The following is an 18431-nucleotide window of genomic DNA, read 5'->3' on the forward strand; positions in this document are numbered from 1 at the left end:
GTGTGCATGAACTTTGATTCCTCTTTTAAACCTTTTGGTATTTTATCAGGGAAGGAGCAGGGAAGATCTGGAATTTGAAGATTAAATGCTGCTCCCTTCCTTTCCCTCTTACCAGCAGAGCTTTTTGTAAGGTTTCTCCCAGCAGCTGGCAAAGTTCAACGTCTCAGTGATTGAATGCATGAGTAGGAGGGGTTGGCTAAAGAAGGAAAGCGAAAGCTGAGAAGGAAGCAGAGCCAGATAAAAACAAAACAGGAAGGCTTTTAAGAAGACAATTAAAATGAGCGAGGAGCAGGAGAAATGTCTCCAGCAGTTTTACGCTAGTCATGTCTTCCTTTCCGGAGAGGACAGGAGGGTGGAAGAGAACTTCTTTGCAGTGAAGACCCTGATGGATTCAATAGTGAAATGGGCTTACCAGTCCAGCACTGGGTTGTATCCCAAGGACCCCATCTCTGTGGGCAGCTACCCAGAAGGGCTGCATCTCCACCTCAAAGACACTTCCATTAATTTTGACTTCCTCGTCCCAATAAGGTTTAACCCAACGTTGGCCCTCGTCAGTGGGGGCATTGCCAAAAATCCAAGCAACTATGAACAGAAACTTCCTACCTATATGTTCCATGACAACGGAGTGCCCGTGTACCGCTGGGGCTCAAAAATACTTGTGGATCTGGAGGCTGCGGAAGAGGCACACGTGGAAGTCCACTGTCATAACCAAAAAGCGTGGATGGAGGATGACGACATTGATCTTGATGAATTGGATGAATACAAGGTAGGCTCCTGAATGTTGTTGAAGACTTTGTCTGTATAATATTTTGTAGGTTTCCCAGGTGACAGACATGTAGGAAATTGTGTACACTTGGAGAGGTTATGTCCATGTTGGTACAAGATCACAAGCGGCTGAGAATATGCATTTGTTGCACAGTATGATGTACCTTGCAAGGTTATGTTTGCCTTCATGCAAAAGACTGTCCTGTAAGAAGTCCATCAGGATCATTTGTCTTGCAAACTCCCTTGTTCATCAACTGCTTCCACTCTGCCTGAAACTAATTCATTTCTACACACCTAATGTGGTTTAAGTGCACATCTGAGAATGTAGACATGTAAACAAGTAAGGATAAACCTCTATGTAAACCGCACATTTGCAAACGCACCCTCAACGAGCAGCCAGAGTTATGACTCTCTGTAAAGGAGGTTTCAGTATGTAATGTGTGAAAAGGCCCTTAAAAAATGCAGCTGCAAGCAGGTGCAGCCGCAAACTCCAGGTCACTCTTGATATAGGGAGTGAGCCAGCCAGCCAGCCCTCTCTTTAGGGCCGGAATGTATGACTTAAACAGATGCATAGGCCAGAATGGCCTTTGCTTGGGCATAAGTAGCCTGTACCCACCCCACAGAGTTTTGGCCTTTGCTTGGGCATAGTATCCCAGTCAACTAAAGCAGGAATGCCAATAGCAGCCCTTTGGTTCACCTGAGAGCGACCATTTCCCAGCCAGGATGCTGCAATCACCACATGGGTGCCAACAGGGGTTGTAGGGCAACCCACCCACCCACTCATTTGCTTTAGGATTAGGTGGGAGGGACCTTTCTGAGCATCTTGGCTTCTCTTTTCTTAGGAGAGCCTCAAACACCACAACCTGGACCCTGTTCAAATCCTGCAGGACTTTCACGGTTATGTCAAAATTGCATTGGATCCAGGTACACACCCACTGCTGGAGAATTTCTTGGCAGAATATCCTTCTGAAATACATACTCAGAGAGTAACCCCTCTCCCTATAACACAATTCTAGGGGGGGGGCTCTGCTTACAGCCATGTTTTACTCCAAATAGAGCCCATTTCTCACCAAGAGATACTCAAACTGCAGCCTTTGTTTGGACAGAGTTCCTGCATCTTTTAAGAGATGAACTGCAGGCAGAAATTCAACAGCCCCCCCGCAACTATGCTGCCCAGAAAAGCTGCACACGTTGAATTTCTGGCCAATATGCAGTGGCCTAAAGCAGGAGTTCCCAGCCTTTTTGGCATCAGGGACCGGTTTCATGGATGACAATTTTTCCACGGACTGGGGGGAGGGGGGATGGTTTCGGGATGATACAATTGTGCATTTTATTTCTATTATTGCATTAAAATACATAATGAAATAGTTATACAACTTACCACAATGCAGAATCAGTGGGAGCCCTGAGCTTGTTTTCTTGCAACTAGACGGTCCCTACCTTGCCTGCTCTGCACTCGCCTGCCACTTACCTCCTGTGTGGCCTGGTTGCTAACAGGCCATGGACCGGTACCGGTCCGCCACCTGGGGGGTTGGGGACCCCTGGCCTAAAGGCACAAGAAGTCCTGATGGGGAAAAAAATGGGGGATAAGCTTACTAGCCACCACTTCTCTTTTAAGTAATTTTTTCATATTTCTCTTTCATGCCTCTCCCAGCTTACTCACATCCTCTGCAAAACGGTAAGTGTAAAAGCAAGTTTTAAGACCCAACCACCCACACTGGGTTAAGGCACTATGCTAGGGGCCTTTTGGTTGAGGCGTCCTCCAAGTGCTTGTTCCTCATCAAAGAATTTTTATTCAAGCAATATTAAGTCAACCCAATCTGAATTCTAATACAATGCTTTTTCTTCGTTGTTAGATCCGGTTTTCCAACGAAGGCTTCGTCCCCCCAAAGTGCCCACCATAGCCATCTGGACTAGACGTGAGTTTTTACTGCCGATCCCTTCTTACAGGGAAAGCATTGTTCGCAGGGTAGTTGGGAAATCTTTGCATGCAGGCCTGCCAGCAGCTTTTATCTAAGTTTGCAAGTTTTAAAGAGGTACTTTAAATCATACTGGAAGATGGATGGATTTGCTACAAGTTGCACAGGTGCGTAACAAAAAGCTCAGAATGGGAGTGCCCAACTTCTGAAAAAAGCTTTCACAAGGAACTGCTCAAACATGTCCCCTTGACACAATGTTAAGTAACATGACTGTGTTGTCCAGCCTAGTTTTTAGACCCTGGCAGATGTCTTATCTGCCATTTTTAATACACGTGCTTGTGGAGAGTGCCCTCAAGTCATAGCTGACTTACGGCAGCCCTTGTGGGAGTTTCAACGGAAGAGACTAACGACGCTGGTTTGCCATTGCCTGCCTCTGCAACACGGTCTTCCTGGAAAGTCTCCCATCCCATTACTAACCAAGGCCGACCCTGTTTAGCTTCTGAGATCTGACAAGATCGGGCTTGCCTGGGCTATCCAGGTGAGAGCACAAATGCTTGTACTGGACCTGATATATGGTTACTATTTTTGGTTGTGCCGCCAGGGGTACCCGCACCACCCACACAGTAAAGTAGGAAAGACTTTTTAGAAATGCCTTCAGTAGACGATCTCCTTATGCTGCTCCTTACAGGTGTGACATTTTGTCCAATTTCTTTAAAGAGAACACCACGCTAGAGGCCGTGCATCCAGATGGTCCGGCCATCCAGCTGTCCTTCCACACAGGGTCTGAAGCCCTGCCCGTGAAGCTGGTGCCTGCCATCCAGGGAGCCATCAAACTCTCCAACCAGTGGCTGAGGGAAGACCTGACCCACCTCTCCGACTGGTGGGGTGGGGACCTGGCCAACGAGAAGAGAAGTTTCCTTCGGAAAGTGGCTGCTCTGCAGGAGGTTGGGCCGGAGCTGGTAGCCAAAGATGGGTTTTGGAGGTGAAAACAAACAGATTGATTTAGGAAGAGGACCAGGAAAGGGGATGGAGCATAAGGAAATTTGACGGGCTGGGGCGGGGCAGGGGAGAGAACCCAGTATCATTTCAGAATTCAAGTGTGAATTGTCATGTTTTGCTTTTGAAATCTGACTTAAAAGAACCATCTTAAGAAAAAAATCATTCAGATAAAGTTAAGCAATTTTAAATTATTCCCTTTACTAATTTCAGTATTTGAAACTCTGCTTGTAGTAAAATTCCTTCAACCCAATCCTGTTAGGGGCATCCGATCACACATTCCTAGTTGGATGAGAAATCCTGCACTCATCCTTCCCAGTCTTGAGCCACTACTTGGATAGGATGCATTCTGAGCCCACTCAATACTCAGCGACAGAGAACTCTTTGGCAAACAAAAATGGGATGGTGGGTTGATCCTACTCTGTTATCTTCCTGGCCTACAACTGGATTGGGAATTGAAGTGCAACCGCCTCTAAGAATGTTCAGAATTGTTTTTTAAAGACTTACGTTCTAATTTTTTGCAAGCTTAGTTCAAGCACCAGAGAATGTGTCAGCAGAACTCCTCTCCAAACTAAATTTCAACTGCAGTGGAAATGCAACTACCTCAGAGGTGATGGCAGCTATTTACCTTACCTTTGCCAGAATTAAGTGGGGTTATCTGATGTAATTGAACTGTCTCTGAAAGTGACCCACACTGTGTAATCCACCTTGAGTCTCAGTGAGAAAGGCAGACTATAAATAACATAAAAATAAATAAAATTGCCAGTTTTCACATGATCGCTGTTGAACATGGGTGGGTACTTATGCAGAGGTTATTTGGTTGTGAGGGATGGAAATCTCACTGATAACGTATACCCTTTTCACAGTCCGAAAAATATTCCCACTGTCAATGAAACCTTGCACACATACCATAGTTTTCTACTGCTCTGCTTTTTAGAGAGGCATCCATTATTCTCTGTGGTTGAGAGGTACCGCATGGACAAGAAGTTCCAGACATGGTACTGCCTTCAAACTTTAGAGTGGGACAGGGTGTCTCCTAACTCCTGAACAATGAGATTTCATTAAACTGTGGCCAAGTATTGCCAGGAATGCAGAATGGGTGTCCCATCTGGTCCCTTTCTATGCCTAGGCTCTCATTCAGCTGCGCCGAGACTGTGCTTCTAAAGAACGTTGATGCCGATGGGGGACAAAGACAGGCGGCGCTGAGACTTCTGAAGTTTGTCAACAATACAAGATGGATGCCAGAATATGGCAAAGTCTTGTCCTCCTACCATCTTAAGGTGAATCTGCCAAGAAAGCCTGTTTCATAGGGGCTGGCAGGGAGACGCTGATTAAGCAATCCATTGCTTGTCCACCTGTGTCAGGCAGCCTGATAGTATCTTCTCTTGCAGCTGAAACACAAATTACTTTCTATCCAAGACAGCATGAAAAAATCGAACGCATGTTGCACGTGCTGCACTTACTGATGGATGTAAGAAGGCAGCTCTCTCCATACAATCTTTTAAAATTGACAAACCAGCAATAACTCCCCACACTCCTCACCCTTTTATTCTGTACTTTTTCTTTCCTTCTCCTCCACACTGTCCGAGAAACAGCTCAGCTAATTGTTGACCGTTACCATATAATCACCCTCCTCTCAGCCTTCTCAACTAGTTGCTCACTTTGTACAGCTACCCCAGTTCCCACCCCACAATCACCTACACAGAAGCACAACTACCTATGCCGTAAAACCCAACACATGCACACGGGAAGCCATGAAGCCTACCCTGCCAGGGGTCACTGTGGGATCTAGTTAACATCTCCCCTCCTTTCCATTTTTTGCAGACCGTTCTGCTGTGGTGCTGTGAAATCTACCCTCAGAAGGCTCACTGGGAAACCCTGCTGTCCTCCCTGTGGAACCTGCTGAGGATCCTAACTCACACCCTCACCAAAAAAAACCTGCCTCACTACTTCCTGCGGCCCGTCAACCTCTTCGGCAAGCGCTACAAATCCTGCCCCACCCTCTACGGGCCCTTAGCCTTGGAGGCCCTGCGCCACGAAGCTGAAGCAATGCTGGCCGACATTGTGGGATTCCTGCTTCCGGATGGCCAGGCAGAGGCCCACAATGTCAGCGAAGACTCTGAGAAGATTGTAGCTCTTCGGGAGTTTAAAGAAAAGCATCGGGAAGATCTGAAGGCGCTGAAGAGGATGGAGGATGAACACAAGTATGAGGTGGTGGAAACGGCTGAAGGGTAAAGGGCTGAAGTCCTGAGCAAAGACAAAGTCCATTGTGAGCACGCTTGTTCTGTAGTTCAGAACTGGTCATTCCCCCACTAGCTTTCCCCAAATTTTGAGGACCGCACAGGTTTTTTTGGAGAGGATTCCGGTCATCGAGATTACAGAAGAAAAAGCCTAAAATCATGCAGATGAGCACTGCATCAAAAACAAGTGATTCAAAACAAGGAAATTCCCCAGCACTCTTGCAGACACCTCTACATGTCTTCAAAATGTGTCCATTTCACAATTAAAAAGTTGCTTGTGATACATTTCAGTTGAAACAGATTTAATGCATTCCGTTCTATGATACATGGAGATGACCAAGCATGTTCTTTGCCCTCCATCGGGCAGAGAATACTGAAGGCAGTTGAGCCCAAATTGGAAAGGATTAAAAAAAAAAAGACCACGACGACACGCAACAGGAGGTGAGAGAGAGGAAAATGGCTGTACTGAGACAGTCTGCTAACTGTAGTGGGGAAGGAGTGTTGAAATTAGTTTCCCTCCTGCAGTTCAAGATGCTATAAATTATTAAGAGCTCTGATCCTTTGGAAATGACAAAGTTCTGAGAAAGAGGATGTCAGTGAGGATCTGAAAAAAAACCACTTCCTCTTATCTTAATTAACTACATACCTTCAGGTCTCCTTGATCTGCAAAGGGGTTGGTAATAGCTTAAAATATCTTGGAATAGGTAGTGAAAAGAGGGTTGAGATGCATGCTGAGAGCCATATATCCCCCAAACAGCACTGGAGGGGAGAGGTAAACATACCTCCCACTGTACTGCATCACTCAAGCAGTTCCTTGCTCTCCAAGACACCATATTTTAGCAATCGGCACCAAAGAGCATGGGCATTAAATGCAAGATTGCCAAGTTTTAGGCAAAAAAACCCAGCTCTATTGCAAACTCTGCACTTCTAGGGGGAGGTCGGATTTCTCACACAGGCCCCAACCTGTTTATTCTGATTGCAGAAGGGGGACAATTCTGGGTGCAACATACTCAGTCCAAATTCTTTTCGTTTACACCCGATACCATGAAATTCACTCCCCAGGAAGCATGCTTAGAATAAAAGTTTTCAGCAACTTTCCAAGTGGGCAGCACAAATAGGTGACACTCGCCAAAAGTAACTGATCCTGGGGAGGCAGGAAAGGCGGATTGATCCAGTTACCTTGTCTGATACCAGATTAGAAAGATATTTATTTATTAAAAAGAGAGAGAGAGAAGGGACAGGAGAGCGCACTAGGTGAAGGTAAGGGAAAAGGCCCGGTAACCGAAGTTGGTGAAGACATCGATCCGGTGGCTGCTTCCAGCAGCTGTGAGCACCTGAGGGAAGAGAACAGGGTGCGGCATGAGCAAAGGGTGTGTGGGGTCTACCCTTTCTCCCACGCTGCTGCCAACCTTGCCTCCTACATCTCTCTAATTTTTAATGCCCATTCTCCCTCCAATTCCCTGTAGAAATCTTCGTGCTACCACAATCCCAGGCCGTGCTCATTAAATCAAAAGCATTCCAGTCCCAGGTATTTCTAGGTGTCGCTACACTCTCTGATGCAAGCTCCTGCCATACAGAGATTGGAATCTTGTCACCCGCTTGCCCTGGCTTTCCTCTCTGGCAGCACCACTCGCATTCTGAAGTCTGCCCCATCGAATCCAAGCCTCCATCCCATCCCGAGCCTACCACCCTTGCAGATATCCCTGCAGGCCTCCCCACTTCCTCCCTCTGCCCTCCCCCTATCCAGCAGGTACCTTGTGCTCTGGCGAGTGTTCATTGATGGAAAGCGAGTGGACGCAACAGGGTATGCAGGGGATCTGGGCCTTCATTTCCCCGCTTATCTGCAAGTGGTTGACGGTTGGGCTGTGGCCAGCAGAGAGGATCTGGAAGAAGGCATTAGGAATGGAGACAGAAGGGTTAGATCAAGAGAAGAACGAAATGACCCCAAGCATGAAAGAGAAGAACGAACGGAGGAAAGAACAAACCGACCACAGTTTTTTGGTTGTTTTGTTTATTCCCTGCAGTGATTAAGAGGAGGAAGGAGGATGCAAGAGGGGAAGGGCTGTCAGAGCAAGCGGAAAGGCCGACAACTCACCAGGTCCTGGTAGAACATGACCTGCTGCTGACACTGCTGCACGGGAAAGACAGTGGTGGGTGTGACAGACCGAAGGTGCCACAGAGTGAGTGCTGGGCCCCCTCCACACACCTGGGGAAGGAAAAACAGGGAAGGGATCAGATACCTTGGGGGGACTCACAACCACACCACAGCAGTAGAGCTTCCGGTAACCCTGTTGCTCCCTCAAATAATGCAGAAAGACTCCGCTGCAGCTTTGCATACAAACTTCCTCCCTGACTTCAGTTTCAAAAGGGACGGGGTGGGAGGGGAGAGAAAAAGAGAGAGGGTGCTCCAAAGGAGAAACTGGGAAACTGAATGCTGGGAAAGTCCCAACTTTGGGATGCCTCAGCTTAGTGCATTTTGGGAAATCTCAAGAGTTTTCTTTCAGCAGCAGGAACTGACACACTCACCATCCAGTCAGAGTCTGTTGCCAAGCAACTGATCCACTTCCCGTACTGTGGCCGGCTGCATTCCTAGGGGGAGTGGAGGAGAGTATTATAAGCAGAGGGCTGCGGGAATGCAGCAATCTGGTAAGCAGAGGTCTAAAGAGACTTATTGGAAGTGGAGAATGGTTAGTTTGTCCAGACACTTCTCTCGTCTTGGTTAAATGTGACAATGATTGCGCAGGAGTACATTTTAAAATTCTGATTTAAAGTAGCAAGCTGTAAATGCTTTTTATTCTTTTGAGAGAATCATTACTTTCATCTGAAGGATCACAACAATTAGAATCTCTTATGTGGTCAGGTGGTTCTTTCTATATGCCTCCTGTTCTCTCTGTTTGCCTCTCTACTTGCCACCTGCTGTTTGAGTGGCTACCAAACAGACAATATTTTTAGTGGTGAGACATCCTATTTGGAATTCTCTCCTAAAAAGAGGACTACCACGCTGCATTCGACCATTTTAGTTTTAAGTGCCAGGTAAAAACATCCTTTTTTCTACCAGCCAGTTGATCAAAAAACAAAACCAGGGAAGATAGTTTCAGGTCCTTGTATCTGACAAAGAGAGCTTTGACTCTCCAAAGCTCATACTTTGAAAATCGAGTAGGTCTTTAAGGTGCTATTGGATCTGGATCTTGCTCAAAACCAAAGTGAATATTTATGGCTGGTTTTATCTTCCTAATGTTTCTTAATTCTTTCCAAAGTGTTTTCAGCTTTAATGGTATCCTTTCAGACTGCCTTGTGGGTGCTGTTATATTATTACTTGCAATGCTTTTAATTTCTGATTGGAGGCTACCTTGAGAGCTTTTAGGCTCGAGTTTCTGGGCATGAAATTTGTTAAATTTATAAATACAAAGAGAAACTACTATAGTCAGATGGATGAAAGCAGAAGAGTGAGCAAAAAGGGACACAAAGACAATGTGGGAACAAGCCTCTGCAGGTTTACTCAGAGGTAAGTCCATTTTTATTCAAGGGTGCTTATTCTCATGAAGGCATTGTTGAGAGTGAAGCCTTTTGTGTTCTTTGGAGTGGACAGAGATAGCCTAAGACAAGGGTTCAGAAAAGAAACCAGGACTCTCTGTAACCTGCCTTGAATCTCAGTGAGAAAGATGGACAATAAATAATGTAAATAAATAAATACCTCATATTTATGCACTTCAATGCATTGCACTTGACCTCCAGCACGCAAATCTGTAAAAAAACACAGGAGATTCAGGGATGATGCTAGCCCTCTTTAACAACAACAACAACAACAACATTCAATTTATATATTGCCCTTCAGGGTGTGTTATTATTAGCCCCATGACAATCAGCCTGCAAGGTGGGTGGGACTGAGAGAGCTTCTAGAAGGTCACCCTTCAAGTGGAGGAGTGGGGAATCAAACCCAGTCTTCCAGATTAGAGTCCCACACTCTTAACCACTACACCAAAATGGTTCTCTTTGGGGTTTCCCAGTCAACGTTCATTCCCAACCCATGGCAGAGATCAAAAGGGTGTAGGAACTATTCTCCAATTTCATCCTCAAAGATGGACAGTGTAGGAAGAGGCAGGATATATGCTGCCATATGTTTCTAGTTTGTCCCAGAGAATTCTGGGAATGTTATCCAAATTTTGCATTTATTTACTTATATTCCACTTTTCTTCCTAGTGGGAACCCAAAGCAACCCAAAGATAATTTCTTCCTTGTTTTTTCAAAATTCCAGGGCAGCTTGCAGTATAATCAGAATACATTCAAACTACCAATAAAACCTAAAAACACAATCCTAACAGAGTCCTACCGATGCTAATTAGCCAGATGACAGAGCAGCAGGCTAAGTTCTGTCAGATCTCAGCAGGCCTTCCATATCTTCCTAAATTCCCACGAAGTCAAAAACTGGTCATTGTGACTGGTCAGGGGCCACTGTTTGAAAGGCCCTGCCCCAAACAGAACACAAATTTCCTTCAGAGGCAGTACCTTCCAGTTGCCATAAGGGAGCACATCACAGATAAAAGCAGGCAGTCAAATCAGAGGGGTGGGAGGAAAAAACACCAGAGAGTGTACGTATGCCACGGGTCCTTACCCCAAAGGCGCACGGTGCCATCTTCACTCCCTGATAGGCACTCTCGAAGCTGATCCCGAAGAGCCAGGCAGTGGATGTAATCAGTGTGGCCCCGATATTCACGCTGTGATGAAAACAGGCAAAACGCAAAACTTACCATGCAGAGTAAAAAAAAAAGTTGATCCTGGTCACTGTTCTGGCACCAGAACCGAATACAGCAAACCAAGCAGAGAGGCATCTGCCATGGAGAAGGGAGCAGGATCCTGAGCAGAATAGGAGGATCCACTCCTCCAATATGATTACATTCCTAGCATCTAGTGGTCAGAGACAACGTCTCTGAAAACAGAAATAATGTATGCAGAGATTGTTGTATTAGCATAGAGGTTTCTTGATGCGCATGGACTATGCAGAGATTATACAATCCTGCTAAGAAATAGCCTGCAAAAACCTCCATTCTGAATGCACATTAAAAACCCAGAAACTGACAAGCAAGAAATAATGATATAGGATTAAACACTTTCTTAAACAGCACTTGGACCATTTATTCGGTTTTAGAGCAATTCAAGGAGAAAACACTAAGAGCAAGCCCCTGGAGATCAGCATGGCTGCAGGGATGGCAATCAAAAGAGGACACCCCATCTCTCTTCCCACACCCCCAAGAACTCACAGTAAAGGCTCCGGACTCCAGATCCATCATGTGGATAGCACAGTCTCCCCCAGCCATTAAAAGACTGTTATCCTAGAAGAAGGGAAAAAAGAACAGTGATCGTGAGCACCAAATAGCTGAGCAATGGCCAAGCCGCCCCCGATATTGCACTATGGACACCTTTATTTATTTATCTGTTTATTAGATTTATATCCTGCCTCCTCACAAGCGGGCTCAGGGCGGGTCACAGTATCATAAATATCAATAAATATAACCATCCATAAAACAATAACAAAATATTATAAAATCTAGTATAAAAACAATAAACACAATCCACAAGGACCTCCAAGATGTGGCTCTCAAGCCACAACTTCAGTCACAAACTTGCTGTGGGGCAGGTACGGCAGATCTGATTAAGACAGCGGAAGCAGGGCAGCCCGGACGAGGGACCAGCAGGGTAGTCCACCAGCTCCTCAACCACAATCAGAATCAGGCCTGGTGGAACATCTCCGTTTTGCAGGCCCAGTGGAACTGCAACAGGTCCCGCAGGGCCCAGAGCTCAACTGAGAGAGCGTTCCACCAGGCCAGTACCAGAGCCAAAAAGGCCAGGCGCACATCCTTCGGGCCAGGGATCACCAACAGAGGTTGATCTACTGAGCGTCACACCCTCCGGGGAACATATGGGGGATATGGACCTTGAGGTTCAGTTGAAGGCTGTTGATTTCTGGCACCTCCAGGCTGCTCCTGAAGACAAAAGGAGAGAGTTGAATTTTGCATCTGTATCTATGTAAGAAAAGAGAAAGAAATTAGGGATGAAAATGAAAGAGGAACACAGGACTATACTTATAGGTTGGCCTCCTGCACCAGGCTTCTTTGCAACCCTAGAGTACAAGACAAAAAGACATTAATACCATCACAGGAGACTTGAGGCTGGGGGGCGGGGGGAATTAAGCAACCCATCCTTACCTTCTTCACAATCTCGCTCCAGTTCCAGGCCTTGACTTCACCATTACCAGCACTCAGTAGCTGCCGGTCTGTGGAGACCATGGCATAGATGGGACCATCGTGGGCTATGGGAAGAAGCAACGTTTCAGGGCAGACATGGCACAACAGTGGCGTGTATCCTGGGATATGCACAGCTTGATGTCACTTAGCACATCTCAGCTTAGGAACATCCCTGTTTGACCTACTCTTGCATCTCCCCTCCTTGGAACTAAAAAGCTTAAGTGGAATTCTCAGGGCGGTTTAGCAAGTAACCAGATTGGTACGAGCAAGTGCTATACATCCTGGGAGCAGCGTGTTACCTGACCAGTCACCTACCTGCAAAGGATATTACCGGCTTCTTGCTCTCTTCCTTGGCCTCTGAACTCAGTGCTGCTGAGAGGCTGGATGGGAAAGAAATGTGAGGTGTAAAGAAAGTGAGAAACAGAACAGGTCAAGTGTTATAATATGTTGGTGGATTACCTGAATATGGCAATCTCTCCAAAATTGTTCCCAGCAGCTAAATACTTGCCACAAGGAGAGACACTCTGAGAGTAGACAGTCATATGCAGGAGCTCAAGAGACCGCTGAATATCCATCTGGCAAGAGGAATGAATAACGGGAGTAAAGCCAACAGCGACCTTGCTGTATCAGGCCAGGCTTCATTTAGACCTGCATTCGGTTTTTAGACGCCACACATTCAAAAGGGAATTGTCAACTGGACATAAATAAAATATATGCTGTGATTAATCAGGAGATGAATTTAGATTCCCTCCTGATTGGCACTGCTAACTGCACTGCGTGTTGGGTATCTGCCAGCAGGCAGAAAGAATGCAGACTCTGGAAAACTCTCATACCCAGTACCCTTTGGTTCCTTGGAAGGACATCTATTCTCTTTAAGAGCTGCATGGCATTTTTTTTAAAAAATCCTATTAAGAGTAACTGCCAGTCTGCAGAGACAATGATGTACATACAACAATTACAGGCTATGTAAAAAAAGAAACACGTTGCAGGATAGACATGGCCTAAAGTTATTAAATGCATCCCAGGATATCCTCTGCTTAGCATCACTAAGCACATTTCAGCTTGGGAGCTCCCCTAACAAAACTGGGGAAAGCAGTACTGGCCGCCTTTTTCTGCCTCTTGTGCAGAAGTTCCACTTGCGCACTTCTAAAGGCTCCTTTCTAGCTGCTTTGTATTAACCTGATCACATTTGTTTGCTTTTGTTGTGTGTAACAGAATTTTAACCATACAGCAAACCTGTACCAACAACTTTGAAGTGCTCACTAACCATCAATACCCAGATAAGCACTTTAATAGGAGATATTATTATTAACAACATTCAATTTATCTACCACCCTGCAGGACAACTTAACACTCACTCAGAGCAGTTTAGAAAGTGTGTTATTATCCTCATGACAATCACCCTATGAGGTGGATGCGGCTGAGAGAGCTCCAAGAAGCTGTGACTGACCCAAAGTCACCCAGCTGGCTTCAAGTGGAGTGGGGAATGAATCCCAGTTCTCCTGATTAGAGTCCTGCTGCTCTTAACCTCTACACCAAACTGGCTGTCTGATAAAAAAAAGCTGAGGCTGTGACCGTGTGTGTGCATTTACATGCCACGTGCATAGGGTTAGCAGGGATTTGCCCCCTTATCTGCCGATCGCTGAGCGGATAAGGGGGGCCAATGTTTTCTTAGAGGAGACATTTTGACCATTGGCAATTTCATGACAAATGAATCTAACCAGTTGCCAAGATCTCTTGGGCTGGGCAGAGTGCATTCTGAGAACACCCATGGCTCCTTCCACTTCTATCATATTCCAAACCACGTCCCAGTTGTTATCTAGGATTCTTGTTTGGTTGCCAGCCTCCAAGTGGTGACGGAAGATCTCCTGGAACAACAACTGGTCTCCAAGTCGAAGAGATCAGTTTCTCTGGAGAAAACGGCTACCTTGCAAGGTGAGCTCTATGGAATATACCCTACTGAGGTCCCTCCCCTTCTAAACCCCACCCTCTCCAGGCTCCCCCCTCCCAATCGCCAGAATTTTCTCTACCTAGAGGGAGCAATGCAACGGTACCTTTACGTCACTGCCTGCAAATGAATGACTACAACCCCCAAGAGCCTCATCGGCTTCTGGTCACAAGAAAGCAAGTATTGGGAACCGCAAGGCATGACGGGATTCTCAGTTTCCGCAATTGAAACTGTCCATAGAAAAAGGACGACATTTCCCGGCACAACTCGCGCCGCCCACCGTCACGTGACAAGGGATTCTTGCACGTACACATCCGGGGTTTCTTCAGCCGCTGTAGAAGAAGCCGGGAACCAACGTAGTAGGAAAGAGGCATAAGAAACAAACCCTCAACGGTAAGGGAGGAGAGAGAAAAATCCCTACCCGATTGTTTGTGCGCATGCTCAGATACTATCGTGACTTCCCCCCCCCCTCCGTTCGCGAACGCGCGCGTTGGCACTAACCGTTATTGGCGTCGCGTTCCCTACGCAACCACGCGCACGTGGGAAGGTTCAGTGGGGAGCCCAGCCCCATTAAAGGGATATCCCCGCCCTTTCCTGTATGAGAGACCCGCCCTCTGGGCTACGGCTACACACAGTAAGAGCCGCAAAGCATGTCGGGAGCCCGTTAGCTTGGGCCTGAATGCTGCAAGGCATCATGGGAGCGGCCTTCAGAAGCCACCCTCAGGCGCAAAGCTTGCTGGGAATGGTCCTGCTAGGGGATTGGCCTGGCTTAGCAAGGTAAAATTCAGGTCAAGGCAAATTGGTTTTATCCTGAGTTGGCGTGGCAAGTACAAAGGATCATGGGAACTACCTAGGCTCATTTTGCTTTGTGAGGGACAAAAAGCAGTGGCTAGGGTTGCCAACTGTGGGTTGGAAGATTCCTGGAAATTTGGGAAGAGCTTTTGGAGGGCTGGGTTAGGGGAGGGTCGGATGTAATGCAATAGAGTTCACCTTCCAAATTAGCCATTTTATCCAGGAGAGCTGATGTCTGATGCCTGGAGAAAAATTGTAATCCTGGGAGATCCCCAAGCCGCACCTGGAGGTTGGCAACCTGACGCTCCAGCCTTGCCTCATGGCATTAATGCCCTATTTATGTACAGTGGCCTCTGGATGAGAATAAAAAGCACACGAGCCACTTTGGAGAGTGGCAAAAGCAGAGAAAGTTACAAATAAACATTTGCTGTGGCTTTTGTTGGGAAGGCTGTGAACATGAGGAACCATCTGTCTCCTTTGCTGATAGTAGAGATCATTGTAGCCAGGAGATAGGGAAGAAGAACATCTCTCAGCTGCACCCAGTTTTTGTAAATCAAAGGCAGCCCTTTCTGATTGTGTGCCAAGGGAACAAGAAGCCTGCAGAGATGCTGAACTGCTGCTCAAATACAGGGGTTCTCCAGGACTGTTTCAATATTTGGAAGTTATTTGGAATGACTTGATAAAAAAGATCTATAATGGCAGATGAGCTTCCTTGAAAGACAGCTTGTCCCACCTAGCAATTGCCCCCCCCCCTTCAAATGTGCAGCTATAGAAGAAAATAGCTTGTGCTGCTGGTTCACAGAGACCAGCTGTATGCCTGGTGGGTGTCCTCCTCCAAATCATCTCTAATGCATCGGGCTTCTATGGGAAATCTGTAAAGGGGCCCCTCTGCAGATCAGTCAGCATGGCAGAGGCTCCCTGGCACTGGAAAACCTATGGCTTGAGGCATTCCGGGTGACTTATACCAGGATAGTAAACCCACACTAGCTGAGACTCCTGAGCCAGCTTTAAAGGCAACCTTCAAACTCCACATTGTGATCAGTAAACTTTCTTCAACTAACAAGACTGCCCTCAGGTTGAACATAGCCAAGTGAATTCCAATTAGCCCTTGTACTGGAGAGGAGTATCTGTTTAACACTCTCTTGCATTTTTCCTAGAGATGGATCCTGCAAACTCCCAGCAGCCACCAGCAGTGCTTCTTTCTAGCCACCCGTCGCCCTGCTCCATTCTAAACAGAACTGTGTGCTGGAGCCAGAGCAGAACCTCTGGCTGGCCACCGGAAGTGTCACACAGAATGCCGTGGATGAGGCAAAACCGAGTGCTAGTTAACTCCATCGGTATGCAGCGGCCCCGGTGAGGAAGGCTTTTCACATGGGTGTTATTTTTTATTGGGAAAATGTTGGAGGGACAATAGAGTCGAGGTACAATTATTCACAGGCATAGCTATCTTTTTTGGCTTTCAAAATTATACTAAAGGAGGAAGCCTCCAGGCATCAGCCCTTCATTTTGCACTGTTTGAATAGCCCTGAAAGTAAGAGAAGAAGCTGAAGGAAAGACAACTGAACTGTGTTCATGGCCTTGTGATAGATTGTAAAACATAATTTTTAAAATGTGGTGGGAAACAATTTTGTGGTAGCAGGGTGAAAAGAAGGCCTGGAATAGCATCTGTGCTGGGGATACTTGACAATTTTGACTAAAATTTATGCTAGTGGGCCAAAGTAACAAGGATGTGGGATTTTTAGCCCTTGAATATGACTCTAAGCCTCTTGTTTTAGCTGCCGGCCTGCAACCCTTGCTTTCAAACGGCACCTGGAGAATACAGATCAGTAAGTGTGGGGGGGAAATGGTTGGGGCATGAATCAGTGCCATGCATGATGGGGGCTTCCTAAAAGGAGTGATCCTGCTGTGTCTTCATATCTTGTTTCCTCACTGTGCATACCTCCTTGGTAATTTACTTTCCACTGTCACCTAAGATAGCAAAATATAATTTTACTCCCTCTTGAATTAGATTTTTACCATTTTCCTAATATGCACTCAGTCTTGACATTCTCTCGAATGTCAAGTTAGTGTTCCTGGGAACCATCTGCCATCTAAAGACATTTTTACTTGTATATTTAAATTCAGTAGGTATTTTCATATTCACTGGTACATTATGAACTCCTCCTCCTAATAGGAATTGAGGCATGTATCCTCTCCTCAGATACTGCTGAACAATGTGATAGCTCTGTGCCCAGCACAATTTGCTTGCATACCAGGCAGCACCCAGGCATTGCACAAAATGGCATACTACACTGTGAAATCCCTCATTTGATAGTAACATGTTGAAACACATTCGTTGCGTAGCACAGAGTGATGAATTTACCATTAATTTTTTGCTAGTTGCCCTCACTGTCTTTGCCTGCCTCAACAGGGAACCCAGGTCTAAACACTTTCTCTCAGAGGACAAGATGGCTGCCCGCTTTAACTCCCTCAGCTTGGACAATGATCATATGTACAGTTCCAATGGCTTCCCGGTCCAAGAGGAAGACCCCAAGTGGCAGCAGGCTTATACACGATTGAAAGAACTGCAGCGCAGGTAGAAGAGATCACTATAGCTTTGTGCTTAAGAGTACAGTCGGGGAAATTAAAAGACAAAGCTTGAGTCTGCGGGGTCTTTATCTTCCAGGCTGTCCCAGGATAGTATAAATGAAGCCAGTTCAACAGAAGAAGAAAATGAGGATGGTGATGTAGTTGTGGATGGGGAATTCATTATGCCAGACTGCACCCAGCTGATGCTTCCTTCCGTCTTCCAAGAGTCACTTGGAGGGGTCAGTCTGGAAGCATTACTTTCTCTGTAAGTATAACATTGGGTCAAGGGAAAGTGCAGAAGAACAAATTATTTGTATCAATAACCACCACCTCCCCTCATTCTCCTAAGGAACCCTTGCTCAGAAGTCGTCCTATGGAGCCCACCTGGAAACTCCGTATTGCACACCATCCGGATGCTGATGGCTACCCCGTCTTCTTTCGGTGCTTCCACGCAACCGGAGCAGGAAGTGGGGGTGACACAAGAGGAAATGGAAATCTGAGCTTTTCACCCATCTGATTCTACTGCTTGAAGCAATGCACTAATTTCTTACTGGCAGGCTTATCAAGACTTTCAGCAAATGATGCTATTATTCAGCCTCAAACATTTTACTCCTGTTCAGCAATATTGAACGTTTTCAGAAGATTGCAATAATCGGATATTCTTCCCCTTCTACTAGGCGTAAATCATGGGCAACTGTTTGTATTGTTCTTTTTTTAATAGGGATCTAGCCAATACCTAATAAGGGTGCCCAAAGGTGCTTGGACTTAATTTACAGTCCCTGTGTCACATTTTTATACAGCGGTTCTGCCAAGGAGCTCAAAGCAGGGTAAGTGGTTGTCCCCTCTTCCATCCATTTTATCCTTCACCCTTCTATGGCAGGTTAGGCTAAAACATGGCTAACAAAAGAAATGCCTTTTTAACCCCGTTCCCAGAGTGAATCTGTAACTGGCACTGAGACCT

General features: G+C 46.2%; 3 protein-coding genes across 8 annotated transcripts; 2 read left to right on the forward strand and 1 right to left on the reverse strand.

The window, feature by feature from the left end:
• Positions 1-89: 89 nt before the first annotated feature.
• Positions 90-6439, forward strand: LOC129338290 (uncharacterized). Its single transcript, XM_054992379.1, has 7 exons — positions 90-766; positions 1608-1689; positions 2420-2443; positions 2622-2684; positions 3402-3666; positions 4810-4960; positions 5505-6439. The coding sequence occupies exons 1-7, from the start codon at positions 278-280 to the stop codon at positions 5913-5915; spliced, it is 1485 nt and encodes a 494-aa protein (XP_054848354.1). The 5' UTR covers positions 90-277; the 3' UTR covers positions 5916-6439.
• A 671-nt stretch (positions 6440-7110) lies between these two features.
• On the reverse strand, positions 7111-14697 carry THOC6 (THO complex subunit 6). Of its 5 annotated transcripts, none has more exons than XM_054992381.1 (13): positions 14612-14697; positions 12622-12737; positions 12478-12542; positions 12124-12227; positions 12001-12038; positions 11853-11901; positions 11179-11250; positions 10533-10635; positions 9615-9664; positions 8447-8509; positions 8016-8126; positions 7675-7803; positions 7111-7254 (listed from the first exon to the last, which is right to left on the reverse strand). In XM_054992381.1, the coding sequence occupies exons 2-13, from the start codon at positions 12735-12737 to the stop codon at positions 7171-7173; spliced, it is 984 nt and encodes a 327-aa protein (XP_054848356.1). In that variant the 5' UTR covers positions 14612-14697; the 3' UTR covers positions 7111-7170. The 5 variants fall into 5 exon arrangements, with proteins under 5 accessions (XP_054848356.1, XP_054848357.1, XP_054848355.1 ...); XM_054992382.1 differs by lacking the exon at positions 14612-14697 and adding an exon at positions 14217-14303; XM_054992380.1 differs by lacking the exon at positions 14612-14697 and adding an exon at positions 13884-14126.
• Positions 14433-18384, forward strand: HCFC1R1 (host cell factor C1 regulator 1). 2 transcript variants are annotated; one of them, XM_054992386.1, is made up of 6 exons: positions 14433-14503; positions 16062-16255; positions 16678-16728; positions 17313-17477; positions 17568-17735; positions 17820-18384. In XM_054992386.1, the coding sequence occupies exons 2-6, from the start codon at positions 16062-16064 to the stop codon at positions 17968-17970; spliced, it is 729 nt and encodes a 242-aa protein (XP_054848361.1). In that variant the 5' UTR covers positions 14433-14503; the 3' UTR covers positions 17971-18384. The 2 variants fall into 2 exon arrangements, with proteins under 2 accessions (XP_054848361.1, XP_054848362.1); XM_054992387.1 differs by lacking the exon at positions 14433-14503 and adding an exon at positions 14761-14887.
• Positions 18385-18431: the final 47 nt, after the last annotated feature.

This window comes from Eublepharis macularius, chromosome 12 (assembly GCF_028583425.1).
Source record: "Eublepharis macularius isolate TG4126 chromosome 12, MPM_Emac_v1.0, whole genome shotgun sequence".
In the NCBI taxonomy this organism is placed as follows: Eukaryota; Metazoa; Chordata; class Lepidosauria; order Squamata; family Eublepharidae; genus Eublepharis; species Eublepharis macularius.

Excerpts from the sequence above, each read along its gene's own strand:
- THOC6 (XM_054992380.1), bottom strand. The coding sequence starts at position 13,955 with ATGATAGAAGTGGAAGGAGCCATGGGTGTTCTCAGAATGCACTCTGCC. Across the intron at positions 12,738-13,883 it reads CCAAGAGATCTTGGCAACTG|ATGGATATTCAGCGGTCTCT; the intron begins GTTAGATTCATT and ends TCCTCTTGCCAG. Across the intron at positions 9,665-10,532 it reads TGGCACCGTGCGCCTTTGGG|ATTTGCGTGCTGGAGGTCAA; the intron begins GTAAGGACCCGT and ends GTTTTTTTACAG.
- LOC129338290 (XM_054992379.1), top strand. The coding sequence starts at position 278 with ATGAGCGAGGAGCAGGAGAAATGTCTCCAGCAGTTTTACGCTAGTCAT. Across the intron at positions 1,690-2,419 it reads CAAAATTGCATTGGATCCAG|CTTACTCACATCCTCTGCAA; the intron begins GTACACACCCAC and ends TGCCTCTCCCAG. Across the intron at positions 3,667-4,809 it reads GCCAAAGATGGGTTTTGGAG|GCTCTCATTCAGCTGCGCCG; the intron begins GTGAAAACAAAC and ends TTCTATGCCTAG.
- HCFC1R1 (XM_054992386.1), top strand. The coding sequence starts at position 16,062 with ATGGATCCTGCAAACTCCCAGCAGCCACCAGCAGTGCTTCTTTCTAGC. Across the intron at positions 16,256-16,677 it reads ATCGGTATGCAGCGGCCCCG|CTGCCGGCCTGCAACCCTTG; the intron begins GTGAGGAAGGCT and ends CTCTTGTTTTAG. Across the intron at positions 16,729-17,312 it reads CACCTGGAGAATACAGATCA|GGAACCCAGGTCTAAACACT; the intron begins GTAAGTGTGGGG and ends CTGCCTCAACAG.